At 34.8% G+C, this 16,933-nt stretch overlaps 1 protein-coding gene across 8 annotated transcripts in view; it reads right to left on the reverse strand.

The window, feature by feature from the left end:
• NAV3 (neuron navigator 3) overlaps window positions 1-16,933 on the reverse strand; it is a 775,925-nt gene that overhangs the window by 54,190 nt on the left and 704,802 nt on the right. For all 8 annotated transcript variants that reach the window (XM_070507275.1, XM_070507277.1, XM_070507276.1 and 5 more), the window contains 4 exons: window positions 15,880-16,068; window positions 14,517-14,569; window positions 8,984-9,007; window positions 6,207-6,284 (listed from right to left, as the gene is read on the reverse strand). In XM_070507275.1, coding sequence (XP_070363376.1) covers window positions 6,207-6,284; window positions 8,984-9,007; window positions 14,517-14,569; window positions 15,880-16,068 — 344 coding nt within the window. The remainder of the gene's footprint in view (window positions 1-6,206; window positions 6,285-8,983; window positions 9,008-14,516; window positions 14,570-15,879; window positions 16,069-16,933) is intronic.

Raw genomic sequence — 16,933 nt, forward strand, 5'->3', positions numbered from 1 at the left:
AAACTATTCCAGTGGGATCATATGGCATGATTTTTTTGTGACTGTCTTCTTTTAGTTAACATTGTGCTTTTGAGATCTGTCCATGTGGTGTGTAGCAGGAGTTAGATTTGGCTCTAAAACTCTGCTCTGTGTGACTTATAACATATTTGCCCATGATGACTGCTTGTGCTGCTTCTAGTTTAGTCTATTAGAAATAATCCCGCTATGACTCTACAGTGGGTTACTAAATCCTAAAAGCAAAACTGCTTGTTTTCTTTTAAAATAGTGAAAATTCTGGTGGAAAATTGTTACATTTACTCAAAGAAATGCAAGATTCTACTCAGTATTGCAAAGTTTTAATTCTCCCAAAGAATTGTAATGCTTAATTGTTGGACTATGAGTCCTTGAAGGTATAATCTTGAACATAGTTACTTTCCTTTACCTTCTATGCATATTTTATCATAATAGGAGTTAAAAATATGACAAAGAAAGCGGGGCTGTGAAGAATATGCTGTACAAATATATTGCTTATATTTTGTAGCTTTGAATAAATATAAAATATTTACCATTTGAATTTCAGTTTTCAATCTTTGGAAATTGCTTTTCACTAATTGTCCACAGGAAAAATGTATAACTAGTTACAAAAGAATATTTTAATTTGAGTCACATTGTTTTAAACAAAAAATATGTTAAAAGCATGTTAGTGAAATATTGCTTTGAATTTATATTGCCTTGGTTTAGTTTATCAGATTAACTTTGTTACTTTGAATTGTAAAGGTTAAATTTTTCAGCAATTGGATTAATGGAGAGGAAGTTTAAAAAGGAAATAAGGAAAACCATTTCTACCAGTGGTGATCTTTGTCACCCTAATGGAGAGAAAATGGAAAGTAAAACTGATTAAACTTTTGGACAATATATCTTGTCTGAAAAACTGTATAAAATGATGACTTTTGAAAAAAACTGTGGATTTTTAGGGGGACTGTTAACCATAGTTTACTTGCTTCTCACTTTTCTTTTAGCAGTTGCACAATTTTCAAGCCAGAGTAAAATGGTATCAATATGATGATGCGTATTCCCTGACTTGCGTTAAGTGAAGTCTGTCAAGGTAGCAAAATAGACAAGACTGAATATTAGTTAAGGGAAGTTCTTTTTAATGCATACTGTCTTTGGTTTTAAAATCACATAACATAATATGAATATACATGTAAAGACAATTATTGTGCTGCTAAAGAATAAGATGAAATATCATTATGAAAAATGCCTGCATTGCATCTGTTCACTCAGAATCCAGTGACAGCCCATCAACCAAATAAAACATATTCCATACATAGATTTATATGGGAATATATATATATGACGTTGCATTTGAAAATCAATAGTTAGATGAACTGAAAATGACTGAATCTATTATAAGGTTTCACATTTCCTTTACACTGTATAAAATTATCCCTTAAGTGTTTGTCATTGTCAATATGTGCAAAATAGTCTTCTCTTAAAGGAAATGCAAAAAGCAAGAGCAACTGCCAGATTATATAAAAATATTAAATAGAGCAAAGAAATAGGACACAGTCCCAAACAAAATAAACCCACGCGATTTTTGGCTAAAAGACTTACATGCTGAAAGGTAAAAAAAGTACTTTTTGTTCTGTTACATATTCATTCACTGATGTCTCTGAAAAATGGTAGTAATAACTAGCCTTAGTACCCATTTCTAAATTATCTAGGGGCTGAGATTTGTAAAGAAAATACAGTAAAACACAAACAAAGGCATCCCGCCTGACTTGGCTGCATGAAGGTGTGCACAAGAGGCCAGAGGGCACCTGGCTGACTGTATGATGTGACCAGTTGCCTTTGCTTGTGGGGCTCCTGTTGTCATCCTGTTCGTGGTTGCCGTACTGACTCAGGGAAGGCCAGGCAATAGCATTTGCCAATGTGCTGTCTCTCTGTTCTAAAAACACCCTAGGAGAGACAGCTTTACAAAGAGTCTTCTCAGGGCTTTATGCAACTCTGTTCAGAGAGCTTCACAAATGGGAAGGCTCAGTGCCATTCTGCTGCCTAGGGGTCATTCTCTGCCAGTCAAATGAGAGGGGAGCTGCCTGGATACTTCTCTGACTCACCACTGCCCCTTTGAACAAACGGGGTAAAGCATTTTAGTAGAGAGGTAGACAAGTTTCAAATTTAAAAATTAAAACATGGACTATTGTGTAGACTTCATCTAAATATAATCATGTCAGGTCCAAACACACGATACATCAATTACAAAACTAGCCTAAATTAAGGCAAATCATTTAAGTCTTGATAAAATTAATCATATATTGAGTAAAAATGAATAGCTGGATATGTAAAATGATTACTAAACAAAAAAACAGTTAATGATATTTTCTACAGAACCCAACTCATTGTAATTTGTCCTCATAAATCACAGTTATTACACTCCTATACAACAATGCTCATTTTAGTGACCCCATTGAACCAAAAGGTAAAAAGTTTACTTGTGGTCTGAATAAATTAATAAATGACAGGCTTATCTCTACCTCCAAATAAGAACTGCGCAAGATTTAAACAAATATTTTTTTTACGTATTTTTGAAGAAATTCTATACAGAACTAATTTTATTCAGTCTTATGATTAACTGAATTTCTGTATATATCTATGTTAAAATATATATAAATATTACGTACATCAATGGATATTAACTCAGAAGCATTGAAGTGAAACGTACTCTGAATGAAATTAAATGAAGTATTTCTTAGAACTGAGGAAAAATCAAGTATTAACTAAATTCTTTGATGACTCATTCTGGTCTATGGAATCAAAAGTGACATTATAAAACAAATGTAAAGAGAGTGAATTCAAAATAACCTGTAATTAATAGGTGACTTATGAGTAATTCAAATTTCTGAATATGTAAAGGAGATTATATCCTTAAAAATACAAATGGACATAAATATACAAGTCTCTATCCCTTGCAATTATAATACTATTAAAAATGTTTAAAATAGGACTGACGTTAAAAATATTTTATAAATGTTATACCTGCATCTATTTATACAAGTTCTCAGCTGTACTTAGTCTTAAAGTGAATTTTAATAAACTGCTTTGTAGAAGAATTGAAAATAATGTATATCTTCATTACCTGAATATTTGATTTTCATCTTTTGACATTTTCAGCAATAAATTTACCTGATGGTAAAAAGCTTTAACAATGCATATCACCACGAAATAAAGGAGCACTAAACAATGAAATAAGGTTGAAATTCCTAAAATATTAAAAACTAGACATCTCTTTTAGAAAATTGTAGTAGATCTTTAGGTGTTCTATTTTATTTTTTAATTTGAAATAATTACAGATTCACAAGAAGTTGCAAAGAGAGTATAGAGAGGACCCTCGTAGTCCCTCACCCAGTTCCCTCAATGGTGACATCTTACACAATTACAGTGTGATATCAAAGCCAGGAATTCAATAGTGGCACACAGATGTAGATTAACGCATACCCAACAATTCCCTTACCCTAAAGCTCTCACTGTTGCCACCCCTTTATAGTTACGCCCACCTCTCAGGAAGAGAGCGGACCCCCATCCCTGACGCCTGGCAACCACTAACAGTTCTCTATTGATAAATGGAATTACACAGTGTGTGTCCTTTTGAAATTATCTTTTTTCACTTAGCATAATGCATTTTGGATTCATCCATGGGGTTGTGTGTATCAATAGCTCATTTCTTTTTACTGTTGATAGTAGTCCATGGTATTGATATATCAGATTTTTTTTATCCATTGACCTATCAAGGGACATTTGGTTGTTTCCAGTTTGTTTCATTATTAAAAAATAAAGCATCTAGTTACAGGTTTTTGCGTAGATCTGAGGTGATTTGAGATTTCTAAAATGCATTATGAAGTAAAAAAAAAACAAAGGACAATGTAAATAGGATATATATTAGGCTCTCAGCTGTATGCAGAAAGTACTACTAATGATAACATAGAAATAGCTGGGGGAAGCTGCAGATATTTGGGCATTTCCACTAAGACTAGCACTTTTTAAACAAAATCATCTATTTAGCACTGCTTCCTCTAATTCTGTATTTGTTACCATTTTTTTTCATTATTGTCCCCTAAAGAGACAGTACAGACGTTTTTTCATAATCACTCCCTTCCTCCATGACATTTTAATGCCACAGATATGCTGGACACTTGTTTAGGTACTCTGTGTATATCTGTACTTTATGCATAAAAAGAGTGAGTTTATTTTTCATCACAAGAACTATTTTTCACCCTCTAGTAGTCATATCAATGCCTAGCTAAGAATACACGCTCCAAAGTCATGAGAACCCATCAGTGAGAAGAGTGTGGCGTATGTGCTTGGGGCAGAAGTGCTAGATTGCCAACAGCTGGCATCTTTTTAAAATGTTTGCTCCCTTTCCAAACAATGGCACAGAGTCAACGCCCAGGATGGTCCCCCATGTTAGAACTTGATTCCTTTTCTGTGTGTGAGTGTGTGTGTACGTATAAGCCTTTGGAAGTATGTATTGTATGCATGTATTCATGGGTAAGTAAAAGAACAATGTTGAAAGGAAACCCAAGAAACCAATAAACATGAGTGGGAATGGGAGTCTCAGAGGGAAAAACAAACATACACTTTTTATTAAACAATTTTTAGTTTCAGTTTTTCTTTTTAATGCAATATGCATTATTACTTTTTAAGTGGAAATAGTTTAAAAATTACTGTGTAAAATTCAAATTCTATTATGTACAGTAGCCATTTATTATTCTAATACCTGAATACAAAAGTCCACACAAGAGACATTTACAAAATAAAATAAAACCCTCAGTAACTGTTCAAGATACACGTAAGTATCTTGACTATCCAGTGCACAGGGTCTGTCACTGAGACTTCCTCATTGCAGATAAACACAGCCCAGTGTGTTTTGCTATTTAGATTGTAATATGTCCTCTGGGTACAGATTCAGTAAACTAGGCAGGAGTGTTTTATACTACCATACATCTAGCCTATAGTACAAAATTTACAGTTGCTTCTGAACTATTTCTTAAAGAGTTACTCATAGACATAAAATATTGGTTAAATAATACTGTCCTCTTCCTGTATTCCCTAAACAATTCTCTAAGATCTGCTATTATTTTTAAGAATTCCCTAACAAACATCTATAAAAAATAAAGATAGCCAACCCAAAATTAATTTGATTCTCCCAAAACTGAAAAGATGAAATCAATTTAAATAGAGTGCTAAAATAAATACATTGTGAGTGAAATAACTTACTTAGATACTGTGGAAGTTATAAGACACAATAGTTTTTATTCTTAAAATCTCTCTTATTCAAGTCATACCCGGTGGGCTTGCATCTGCTCACTCTTGATACCTCAAGCTTTGTCCAAGAGATAGATACAAAAACTCAACATAGAGCAGAGAGTGGGAGGCAGGGAACAGGCCCAAAGCCATGGAGTGGAACTGAGCAGATGAATGTTGCATGAAGGTGGCAGGACATATGGCAAAGTAGCAGGAGCTTCCTCACCTCTCACTGTTGCTTCTAACACTATTGTTCCTGAGGACTAGGCACAATGCCACCTGTTCTCCTTTCTCCTACATCTATTCTGAGTCCGCCCTGGAACAGTGAAAGATCTTCAATAAGTGTTAATATGATTGATGGTCTTCATTATCATCATTTTTGCCAATCTCAGCTGCTTAAGCTGCTATGACAAGGCTGCCAAAGTTCTTGAGAGAACTGTATCTCATTTACAATAGAGCTAAGAGCCCCAAATTTAGGCCTAAGTTAATTTTTTCAGAATTAACTGGATGCTTAACTAATTGTCCAATAAATTGTGCTGAAGGAGGCAAGGCACATGAATTTTCTACCTTCCAAAATTAATTGCCATCAACTCCTAATTGTACTGTGGCTTGAGAAAGTCTCACGCATGGGCAGTGATAAAAATAATAAATACGAGAAGAAATAACCCTTGTAGCTGTTACTAATGTTTCCAACCTTATAAGAAATACAAAATCATTTTAACCACATTGTGATTCCTCATCAGTTTGGGTTTACCTTTTATTACCCAGTGTGCAGGACAGTTTATATTTATATGAGTCACACTATTTGGTAACTTAAGTCCGTATAATTTTGGAAGTTTAAAGTTTGTTAATCTATTATGAAAATTTTCCCATTTATTCTATAAAAATCTGTTTTTATATATCAAAAAAAATCAAAAGTCACTTACATTTGCTGAAAGTTGTGATGTGAGGGTGGCAACTTTTTCTTGTGATGCAACCAGCTCTCTCCGCAGTTTATGGATTTGCTGAATGTAATTAAAAAAAAAACAATTTAATATGCTAGTAGATTTCTACTTAAAGCTGAGAATTCAATCCAACAAAGCAAATACTATGGTTAGCTCACTCTACCCCCACCGTATCAGCACCAATTCCTAAAATTAAAGAAATGTGAACACCGGCCACACAGTAACAATCAAATACCACTTATAAGAAGGGAATGTAACTATTTTCAAGCTTGGGACCAAATCTGCAAATTAAAGGATACTAGTTCCACTTGGCATCCCTGCCTGATTCAAGAATCAGTTTATGTTCTCTACTGATTCTTCTACCTCCAGAATTTCTAGTAATAAGACTCAGGTAGTAAAATCTTTCCTTTTTAAAAATTAAATTTACTTATACATATTTTTTCTGGACCTTTTTTTAGCAAAGAGTACTCCATGCTATTTTTCTATCAATTTTCATGTATTTTAATTTTCTATAATTTGGCAAGTTCTCAGAAGCTGCAGAATACCCTGCAGTCACTGAAAGTTAGCTCCAATTCAGCATTCAATGATTCCATATTTGAAAATAATTTTATTGGCTGAAGTTTCACTGACTAACACCCAGAGAAGCCTTACCAAATCTTTATTACATTACCCTTTATCCAGTGAGTTCCTATTAGCTCGACCGGAAATGCTTTATAGATTACCCATAGTTTAAAAGTAAGCATAAAATTAGTAATATTGTGCAAATAACTAGATAAACTAACAAAACAAATATGCTAAAAAGTTTTCCTTTTTAGTTAAGTTCCCACTCTACTAAAATTGAACCAGAAAAAAGTAAGAGTATATCAAATCATATTTGAATTTCAATGTAAACACTTTCCGAACTTTAATCTGCATGTCTCATGTTGCCACGAAATGTAAACAGTGATAAGTAAGTGAAAAGCATTTACAACATCTGAGAGGAAGTCTACAAGCACACTTCCAGTTGCAAGAGATTTTAGCTAAATAGATGCCAAACATTCTACTCAAATTCTCATTTCTTCAAAAACAAGCCTTCCATTGTTCTGGTTGGACTTTCGGAATACTGACTCAGTTTGAAAGAGCATTCCTGACACAGTTCAGTAACCGTCTTTTTTTCTTCTTACACATTAGATTTTTGTAGAGGAGAAATAGTGGTCAATATCGAGAGACTCTAAAAAAGAAGTGGATTGAAGCAGAGACAGTGCATATTTACATAATTTGGGCAAATGTGATTCCATTTCACGTTTTTTCCTTTTTATTTTAAAGATTTTATTTTTTTTCCTCCCCAAAGCCTCCGGGTACATAGTTGTATATTCTTTGTTGTGGGTCCTTCTAGTTGTGGCATGTGGGACGCTGCCTCAGCGTGGTTTGATGAGCAGTGCCATGTCCGTGCCCAGGATTCGAACCCACGAAACACTGGGCCGCCTGCAGCGGAGCGCGCGAACTTAACCACTCGGCCACGGGGCCAGCCCCTCACTCATGTTTTTTAAAGAGGTACATTCAGCCCCAAAGAGCATTTGAGTTACATTCAAATGATGACCCCAAATAGTTCCAGAAAGCAGAGCATGTATTTCATTTTTAAACCAAAACAAACTCAAAGAGCCTTTCTCAAATTAATAGTCTCTATTATATGATCCTATTTCCTTTAAAATATACCCTAGGAAAACTTAAAATAATGTAAGTTATTTTTTAAAAACCGTGATCCCTTATGTGGCATAAATGATAAAAGGGGAGTTTGATAACTACTAATACAGCAAAGAGATGTGGCATTTCTACACCTCAGTAGCTATATTACGATCAGTGTTAGGAGCTTTACCACATCCATGCAATGTAAATCAAACAGATTAGATTTTTTAAGACCATATTCAGTCTTCGTTCTAGTAATTACAAAGATAAAATTGCTATAATCTATACTTTTTCAATATTTTTAAACTCAGCAAAAATTTTACTTAAAAGTAAATAAATAAAGATAAAGTGAGACTTAAAAGGAAAGAGTTCCTTTGCAGAGGCTGTCACCAATGCATTTATCTTCTCTGTGGTCTGATTGTCTCAGTGTAAACCAATCAAATAGTCATTAGCACACTTTGAATAAAGGCCTAATTAAAGTCCTCCTGCTTTACTTGGCCAGGACAGGCTCACACAAAGGGAGAGAAAGAATGTTAGCCCCAGGCTGCAATCGGATTTGTGTGTGATTGCAATGAAGTGTGTATTTGCGAAATGTGTGTGATTAGAACAATACAGCACATTAAACATAAAGTGGTGATTAAAAGTAGCACAGTCCTGGCACCAAAGAGATGGACTGGATGCTGGTAGCCTGCGTGGTGGAGGTCTAATGTCTAAGAGGCAATAGTCTCCTCTATCCAATACTGTTAGTCTCACAGGCAGTGGGGAAAAGGGACTAGAATCAAATAGAAAGACAACACATTCATTCATTCACCAAAGATTGAACGAGTGCTTACTACTAGAGACAGGTTATTAGCTGTTGAGCTAAGATTACATTCTGATATGTGAGAAGAGAGTTTGCTTCTAAACACTTCCTTTCATTTTCTTTTAAGAGGAAATATCCAAGACTATCTGTCAACTAGCTGGGTCATTTCTATCAGTAGTGCTGGAGAGTTATGCTACTGTATCACACCGCCCCCTAGTGTTAGAAACACTCATTTCATCGTAAACGTAAACGAAAAGTCAAATATAAAAATGCTGTGTTTTTAATTTTTTACCTCTGAATGAGCCTTTTCTTCAGCCTGTAAAAGAGAAAATGGAAAAGAATTTAACTATCATGTTAATTCATTCTACAAGTACAAATGAATAAAGTAATTATATTGTGTATTTAAAATGTTATGGCTTAACATAAGAATATAGAAAAATACATAACATTATTAACTTAAAATAGTAAAAACAGGGACATTTAGGATTACAAACAAATATTTCTTTATATACAAACCATATGGTATTTTTAAAATATAGGTTATTTGAATCAAGGATGTATAATATACCTTAAAAGCGAGGAATAGAATTAAAAGACAGTGTTACTCTAAGATCCAGACCGTAAGCAACAAAAACAAAGTTGTTATAAAAGTATACTCTGAAAAATATGGGTGAAGAAAAAAAATGAAATATTGGATTTTTAAAATACACACTGTAGAAAAGGGACCCCATGAAATTAAAGAGATCCTCAGCCCAGACTTAGGAGTCAGAATTGGATTCTGTGATTTATAGATCATAAAGGATGCCAAATAAAGCTGGAGGGAAAATGTTGACCTGATAACTACTGAAAATCATCTTATTAATTTCTATTTTCTTTTACTTTTCCTAATGATTATTAAGTAAGTTTGGTGGGCTGTAAGTCAGCAAAACATGAAAATGGCCCACATTCAGGTGGTGATAAGAGGGGCTGATAAATATCTGGGCGTGCGGATTACAGAGGAAGTGAGGACCACTGTGGGGACCTGCAGGGTGTTTTGGCCTTGGTTGCATAAAACTCCTAGCTCTGTTTTCCTCCTTCACGCTGGTCTGCAAAATGTCAGAAAATGCTTTATGTGCATCATTACATTTGAGAAGCTCCCTCATTCTGGAAAAACCTGGAGAATGTACGATCTTACTGAACAGTACAGGTCTGCTCATTGCCTTGAGCAGATCCAAAGCTGAAAACAAATCTCTCATTTCCTCTCTCTCCTTTTGGGACATTTCCTGATTAATTGATGCAGAAGTACCTCAACCACTTTTTCTCTCTTCTTTTTCTCCATAAAACATAAAACAAAACAAAGTAAAATAAACAGTAAGATATTTTTTATGCATAAGCATCTCTTGTGTGTTTGTTTTTCCTGTATTTTTCTACTTTTGAAGATCATGTATAGTTAACAATATAGTGGTTAAATAATAGAGTGGTTAAGTAGCAGAATCCAAATAGTCTTTATAAGAAAACTTTATTTTCAAAACAAATGCTAATATAAAGCTTGAATATTTTACATCTCAATTTTAGTTTTTTAAGTGATGGTTTTATTTTTTAATTCTAATGATTTCAAGGTTTCATACTGTTCATTTAAATCAGAAGTAGGGACGGGCTTTAAGATAGAAATTTCATAAAATCAAAAGCAAGCTGGAGGTTGTTTGCCTTAAGACATATGGCACAATTAACTATGACTACTTGTTTTCTCTACAATTTTGCATATTTATTGCCAGTTTATTCTGCTGAAATCCTGCTTCTAGGCCTGCTAGGATTCTAGAAAACTGATACTCAATAAATAATTTGTGTATTTATAAAAAGCAATATATCCTAGTTTTTTTAAAAAAAGAGTCAAAAAAGACCTTCATCACATTTTTTCATTTAAAGAATCCCGAATAAGTTACATATACTAGACATAATCAAAACTATTACATATCAATTCTATATATACTGTATATAATGACTTTCCTCATTGCTAGCTTTTCAGAACTATCTTTTTCTTTAATCTTTCCCTTCTTTCATACCTTGTGCTTATTAATACTGGGTAGGTGGTACCATAAAGTTGAAGCAATGAGCCAGAATATTAATATTATATTTCTTTCAGTAGTTGGGTGTGGGACTAATGATATCATGATGGAATGTGATTACTTGCCATTTTTAAATGATGCTTTTGAACCAGGCCCAATGTCCTGAAGGATGGTGAACGATACAAAACACTTCACCTAAATAAAATATATCAGATGATTTTTTTTATTCTGTAAGCCATTAATTGGCCATTCATTCATCCATTAAAACTTACTAATTAAAAAATATTTACTTTAGTACTAGCTACGTGTTAGGAAATATGCTAAAGGGATCTACAATGAACTAAGTGTCGCTCTTGCTCTAATTAAACCAACACAAATTAGACTCCAAGTACAAAATGGTTTTTTTAGGTTTTAATATACATCCAAGCAGAAAACACCTATTGCAAGGATCACAAATGTAAATGCTTCAGAGGACCAGGCATATAAAGAATAAAAAGAACCCTGAGTATTAAAAGAAGTGACACAGCCTTCCTAAGCTATCTTTTATTTTCTCACTTTTCATAATTATATGGATAATGAGAAGTATTTCTTTCCTGTGAGAAATGCAACAGCACAATAATAACTAACGACCCAGACTCAGCCACCGTGTCAGGAAGAAAAGAGGATCCCTGGAGGCTGGGGCCGGCCCGGGCAATTGCCAGCACCTAAAGGGGGCCATGAGGTGACTGTAAATCTGGAGGAATTTCATCTCGGTCTCACTAGACATTCCAATTACTTTAAAAAGGAATTTAGAAATTTTAATTTTTAGGTAAAAGGTCCAGATTTCACAGTGTTGCCTTGAATTTAAAAACAAACACGCAAACTCTAAATTTGCCAAAGGTAACAACTTGGAAGATCAGATTGGGCCTGTGATTTCCAACCAATTTGCAGCCTCCCTGAAGCTTCCTGCTCAGAAATTCTATAAGGTGACTAACTTAACTTTATAACAAGATACTTTTGAAAAATTTACCAAATTGTAAGTGGCAGTGGCTTTAAAAGAACTATATGTGAAGAGAGAATCCTTCTACTGGAATTTGTCAGATTAGTGATTTTACTGGTAAATATTCTTTGCAGCAAATTGTCTTTGTTATTTTGTTTCAATATTTTTTTAAAAGATTTTATTTTTTTCCTTTTTCTCCCCAAAGCCCCCCAGTACATAGTTGTATATTCTTCGTTGTGGGCCCTTCTAGTTGTGGCATGTGGGATGCTGCCTCAGCGTGGTTTGATGAGCGGTGCCACGTCTGCGCCCAGGATTTGAACGAACGAAACACTGGACTGCCTGCAGCGGAGCGCGTGAACTTAACCACTCGGCCACGGGGCCAGCCCCTTTGTTTTAATATTTTTAAGCAAAATACATAATTCCATAAGTTGCATAAATGAGAATATTCGAGTAAACATGGTTTATACTCATGGTTAATAAGAGCAGTTTTTTGCCTAGTAGGAGCAAATAGTGCCTAATATTCTGCTAAAAAAAAGAGTTTTTCCCAAACATTTTAAGAAGGAATACCATGCACAGCTGTGTTAGTTGTGCACTGCATAACTTCAAAAGGTACAGTTCACATGGATATGACACAAGTGGTGCTCCCTAGAACCATACAGTTTACAATTTCTGGTAATTTATGGTATACAATGTCCCTGAGCTTCCATAGCTGCTGCAGAAAACCCCTGGGACAAATCAATAGATCTGGTTGTTGTTTTAAATTTTATTTTATAAGCATAGTCCAAGGAAATTTAACAATTTGCCTGATGTCACACAATAATTACTGATTGAATCAGACAAGAATACAAATCAATTGAATCTTTACGCGGTCCTTAAAAAGGCATGAAGAATAATGAAGAATTGCTTTTGCACTTCACGGTTTGAAAAGCACTTTCACAGATGTTTTTCATTGCCAGTCAGTGCATGACAATGGGGGAGTAGAGACAGAATGATTCCTTATCATCTTTGATTTTTCTCCTAATTACTCCTCCAAATACGCGTTTACTTGAATTGTTTTACTACAAGTTATTTGTCAATTCAAGTGTTATATAATTTCTGTCATTTCTAATACAACCATTTAAATTTCCTAGTAATATCACCTTCTCACATGGCTTAATCACCTAATCCATTCTTTTCACACTTAACAGCAGGGCTTATCTCATCTGTAAATGTTGGCCTACAAATATGTGTATATAGTCTCTTTATTTCAATCTGTATTCCCACTTCATATTGTACTCTTAATACGATACTTCTCATCTATGCTGTCTAAGTGTACTTATTATTTTGACATCTGCTCCTATATATCCACAGATCTGTAAATGTACTCCTATGGTCCCCATAAAATTCCAATATCCAATATAGTAGCCACTAGGTACATGTGCCTACTTAAATTTAAATTAATTAAAATTAAAAATTCACTTCCTCTGTCACACCATACACATTTCAAATACTCAAGGGCTACACGCAGCTGGAAAGTCGACTGGACCCTGGTACATACTAGTTACCACTTGTTTTCCTTCACTGCATGCTCTTTCTCTTCTTGAGCATTTCTCAGGCTTCGCGAAGGTCATTTTTTATCCAAATATTGTTTTTGTATATATTTAAAATATGATTATAATGATTTTGCATCTTTCAATGTCACATAGAGACTTCAGCTGCAAAGGCGTTTGTCCAAACACCGCTCCCGACAAGCAGCTGCACTGGCCCAAAAGGAGTCCACCATGCCTTCATGTGTTTCTTTGATGTGTTTTTTCCAACACATTTTCACATTTCTCACTTCATCTATTTGCTTAAAACAGTAGATTTATCTAAACACTAATAGTTATTTCTTCATTTATAGAATCTATTAGCAATTTTAATCAAAAGCAGAAATAAGAAAAATATCACTTGTGCCAATGATAGTCTGATATTAAGTAACTATCTAAAGCAATAAATATAAAAAGAGGGCCACAAGATTTGAACCTAATGAAAATGAGTGAAAAATTAGTCTTGCCCTTAATGCTTAATTGATCAGTGACAGCAGAGGCTGTGAACATTTCATGACCCTTCCAATATGGGATTAAGGATTATCCACAGTACTCAAGTCTCAGTGAGATGCATAAAGTAAATACACCTCACCCTTACCTAGGCATGAAGGAACCCTCTTGTAAAACATAAATTCCTGTAGACTGTTTTTTCATAGAGATGAAATTAAGTGGACAGAAAATTCATCTTGGCAAAAATAAAATATAATTTCACACATTGGGAAAATAAACTGACGTTTTAGCATTTCTCTCATAAGAAATGAAGTTTTTAAAATCACACTCTATTTCAGAAGATATATTTTAAGAAATATCTAGGCCTTTTAAGCCTTTACCTTTCTCAATATTCTCAAAAAATGAAATTAAAAAATAAAATGGGGGAAGTACTATAGAACAATTACCAGTCATGACTCAGAGAACCAAACAAGGAAAAGTAGTCCATATTATAAGGTTATGGTAGAGCATAGTACATGGTTTCAGGGATTCTGAGTCATAGTCCAACAGGTTTTATGAAATTCAGTTTTCCATCCATTCATTGATTATAATGAGTACACAAAAGTCAAATGGAAGCACACAGAAGTGGGCCACAGAGGGCTGGTAAGCACCTGTTGGCTTACTGGGCATGCAGTAGCTTAGAGTATGCCGTTATTTCACTGTGCAACTTCTGTGTAAATGTCAATCTATTTAACTACGTGTGTGCTTGGCAAAAGCAGATGCTTTTTCTTAATAGCCAATACTTACTGTAGAGTAAAGAGAAGAAGTGCTGGAGACCAGTGATAACGAAGAGCCGTGAACTGGAGAGAGCAAAAAAGGACAAGAGGTAAAATAACGAAGTCTGCTCAGAAACACCAGGCCTTTACTGAAAAGTGAAGAATAGGTGGTTAAGGAAATAAACAACAGCTAGATACAAGAATCTGAGGACAATTCTGCTGTCATTTTTTTGAGATCAAAATATCAGGATATAATTCACTGTCTGTCACAGTGAATTCATACGGTTTGGCTGATATCCTGAAAGGAAAGGTCGTGGCGATTGTGGTCAGCTGACTTCGTGCCAACATGATAAATGTCCAGTGGTGACCTGCAAACCATGAGCCAATTCTCATAGCTGTCTAAACTTGTAGTCAGAAGAGACTTCAAATAAGAAGGTAGTAAAGGGGAAAGCGAAAGGAACAGAACTATTCTTTACTCTATTTTCATCCTCATGACAAATCTGTGAAATTACAGATGCAGAAATTAGCGCTAAAAAAGTGAGGAAATGTGCCCAAGTTCACACCACAAATGCCTGGCCACCAGAAGCTTAAACTCTGGTTTTACACGTAATTACAAAGGACTAGGACAGCAAGGATGATTTCATTCTAATCAGCCTGAGCTTCTATGTTTAGTTTTATGTTCTCCTGAGTTGATATGCTTCATAATATGTGTGCCACAATTTTCTTTTATGGATACTTAAAGAAATCATCCATTAAATCAAAGAGGAAAAGCTCTCAAATATTATGATCAAATGTGATATTTGAGGTTGTATATTTTAGGAAATTATATACATTTGAACATCAATCAAGCCTCCTGAGTTTTTCACATAGATTTATTATAAAGTATTCACATAGAACTTTACTGCATTGGATAAGGAAACATAATTTACAAAGCAAAAGCAGATACAACATGAATTCTAAAATGACATGATGACAAAAACTAACATCAGAGGGAGTTTCTGAGAATAAAAGTTGGCAGCATGTGGTAATTTCATAAGACAATTTTTCCAGTTTATGTATCTTTCTGGTTCTTTGAGGTGTGAAACAAAACATTCACTCTGATATTTGACACAGCTGGGCAAATAGTCTCTAAAATTATGGGGATTTCTGTATGAGAACATTGGATTTATTCTGACCTGTGCTCTAGCCAAGTATTAATCTAAACAATTTCTGGCATATCTCCAAATGCAAAAAGAAACAGAAGGTAATGCAGATCAAAATTTCCTCAAGCTTCGGGCTCCCCAGATGAGAGTTATACTTATTTATTTGCTCTTCAGGAATCCTTGCGATGTGAGTGATGTGATAGTTTCATCTCTGAGTTAAATAACTTCATCTTTGTTTCCCCCCATGCCTACCTTCTTCCATGCTGTCTCTAAATGAGCCTGAATGACTGATGGCACGGGGCCTCTCCTCCAGAGACGTGGCACTCCCGCAAAGCTGGGAGTCATCGTAGAGATCAAAGGACGAGTCTTGGGCTGGGATGCTGTTGGAGCGCATCATGCTGGGCCCAGGAAGGTTAAATTGAGACAGATTGGTTGGGCTCACTGAAAAACAAGCACACAGAGCCTATTATTCCAGGGCCTGCTTGATGAAAATAGTAGGTTGATAGAGTGGGAACGTGATCCCAATTCTGATGGAAACATGAATTTATAGGCTGTCCCTATTTAAGGTAGGCCAAGAGTCTCCCTCTGAAATATTCAGTGCGAGTTACAGCAGAGGCTCTATTTTCTCCTAGTGCTGTCATGGCCAAGAGCGTGTCAATTTCTAAAGGGACATTAGACAAAACCACACAGCGACCTCTACTGCTCATGCTGGAAATACAATAACATGGCATTTTTTTGCTGGCCATTATGAAGAAAAGATTGTCTCCCTAGAGTTTTGAGCCTTCTTTTTGAGAAGAATACATTATTTTAATGGGAAAAGCAAAATAGAAACAAAAATAAAACACAGGAAATCTAAGTTTCCTGAGAAGAGACTTTCGAAGCTTCCAAAGCAAAGACTTTCAGTCATTTTGAGCTCCGAATTTTTGTTCATGGTCAGTACCATCATTATTATCAGAGTTAGGTTATAATCAAGGAAAATATAATTCTTCTTTAAATGAAATATAATGTAATGTACATGGTTTCCATAGCTTGTCATAAGGTTTGTCACAGAAAACTCTTTTCCGCTGTATCTTAGATCAGATGCACAGTGAGACAGTCAAAGGGCACAAACTTGCTGTACTTCCAAAGCAGTACCTCAAGTCTGTAATTCGAAATAAGAACTTATTTATCTAGTGCCTTTTGCCAAATAGTTCTAATGACACCCACCTTTTTTAGGCCAACTGATAATCAGCAATTTAAAGAAGGATGTAATAGATTAAACGTACAATTACATTGCAAGACCATACTGTTTTAAAATTTGAAATGA

This window comes from Equus asinus, chromosome 4 (assembly GCF_041296235.1).
Source record: "Equus asinus isolate D_3611 breed Donkey chromosome 4, EquAss-T2T_v2, whole genome shotgun sequence".
Classification (NCBI taxonomy): domain Eukaryota; kingdom Metazoa; phylum Chordata; class Mammalia; order Perissodactyla; family Equidae; genus Equus; species Equus asinus.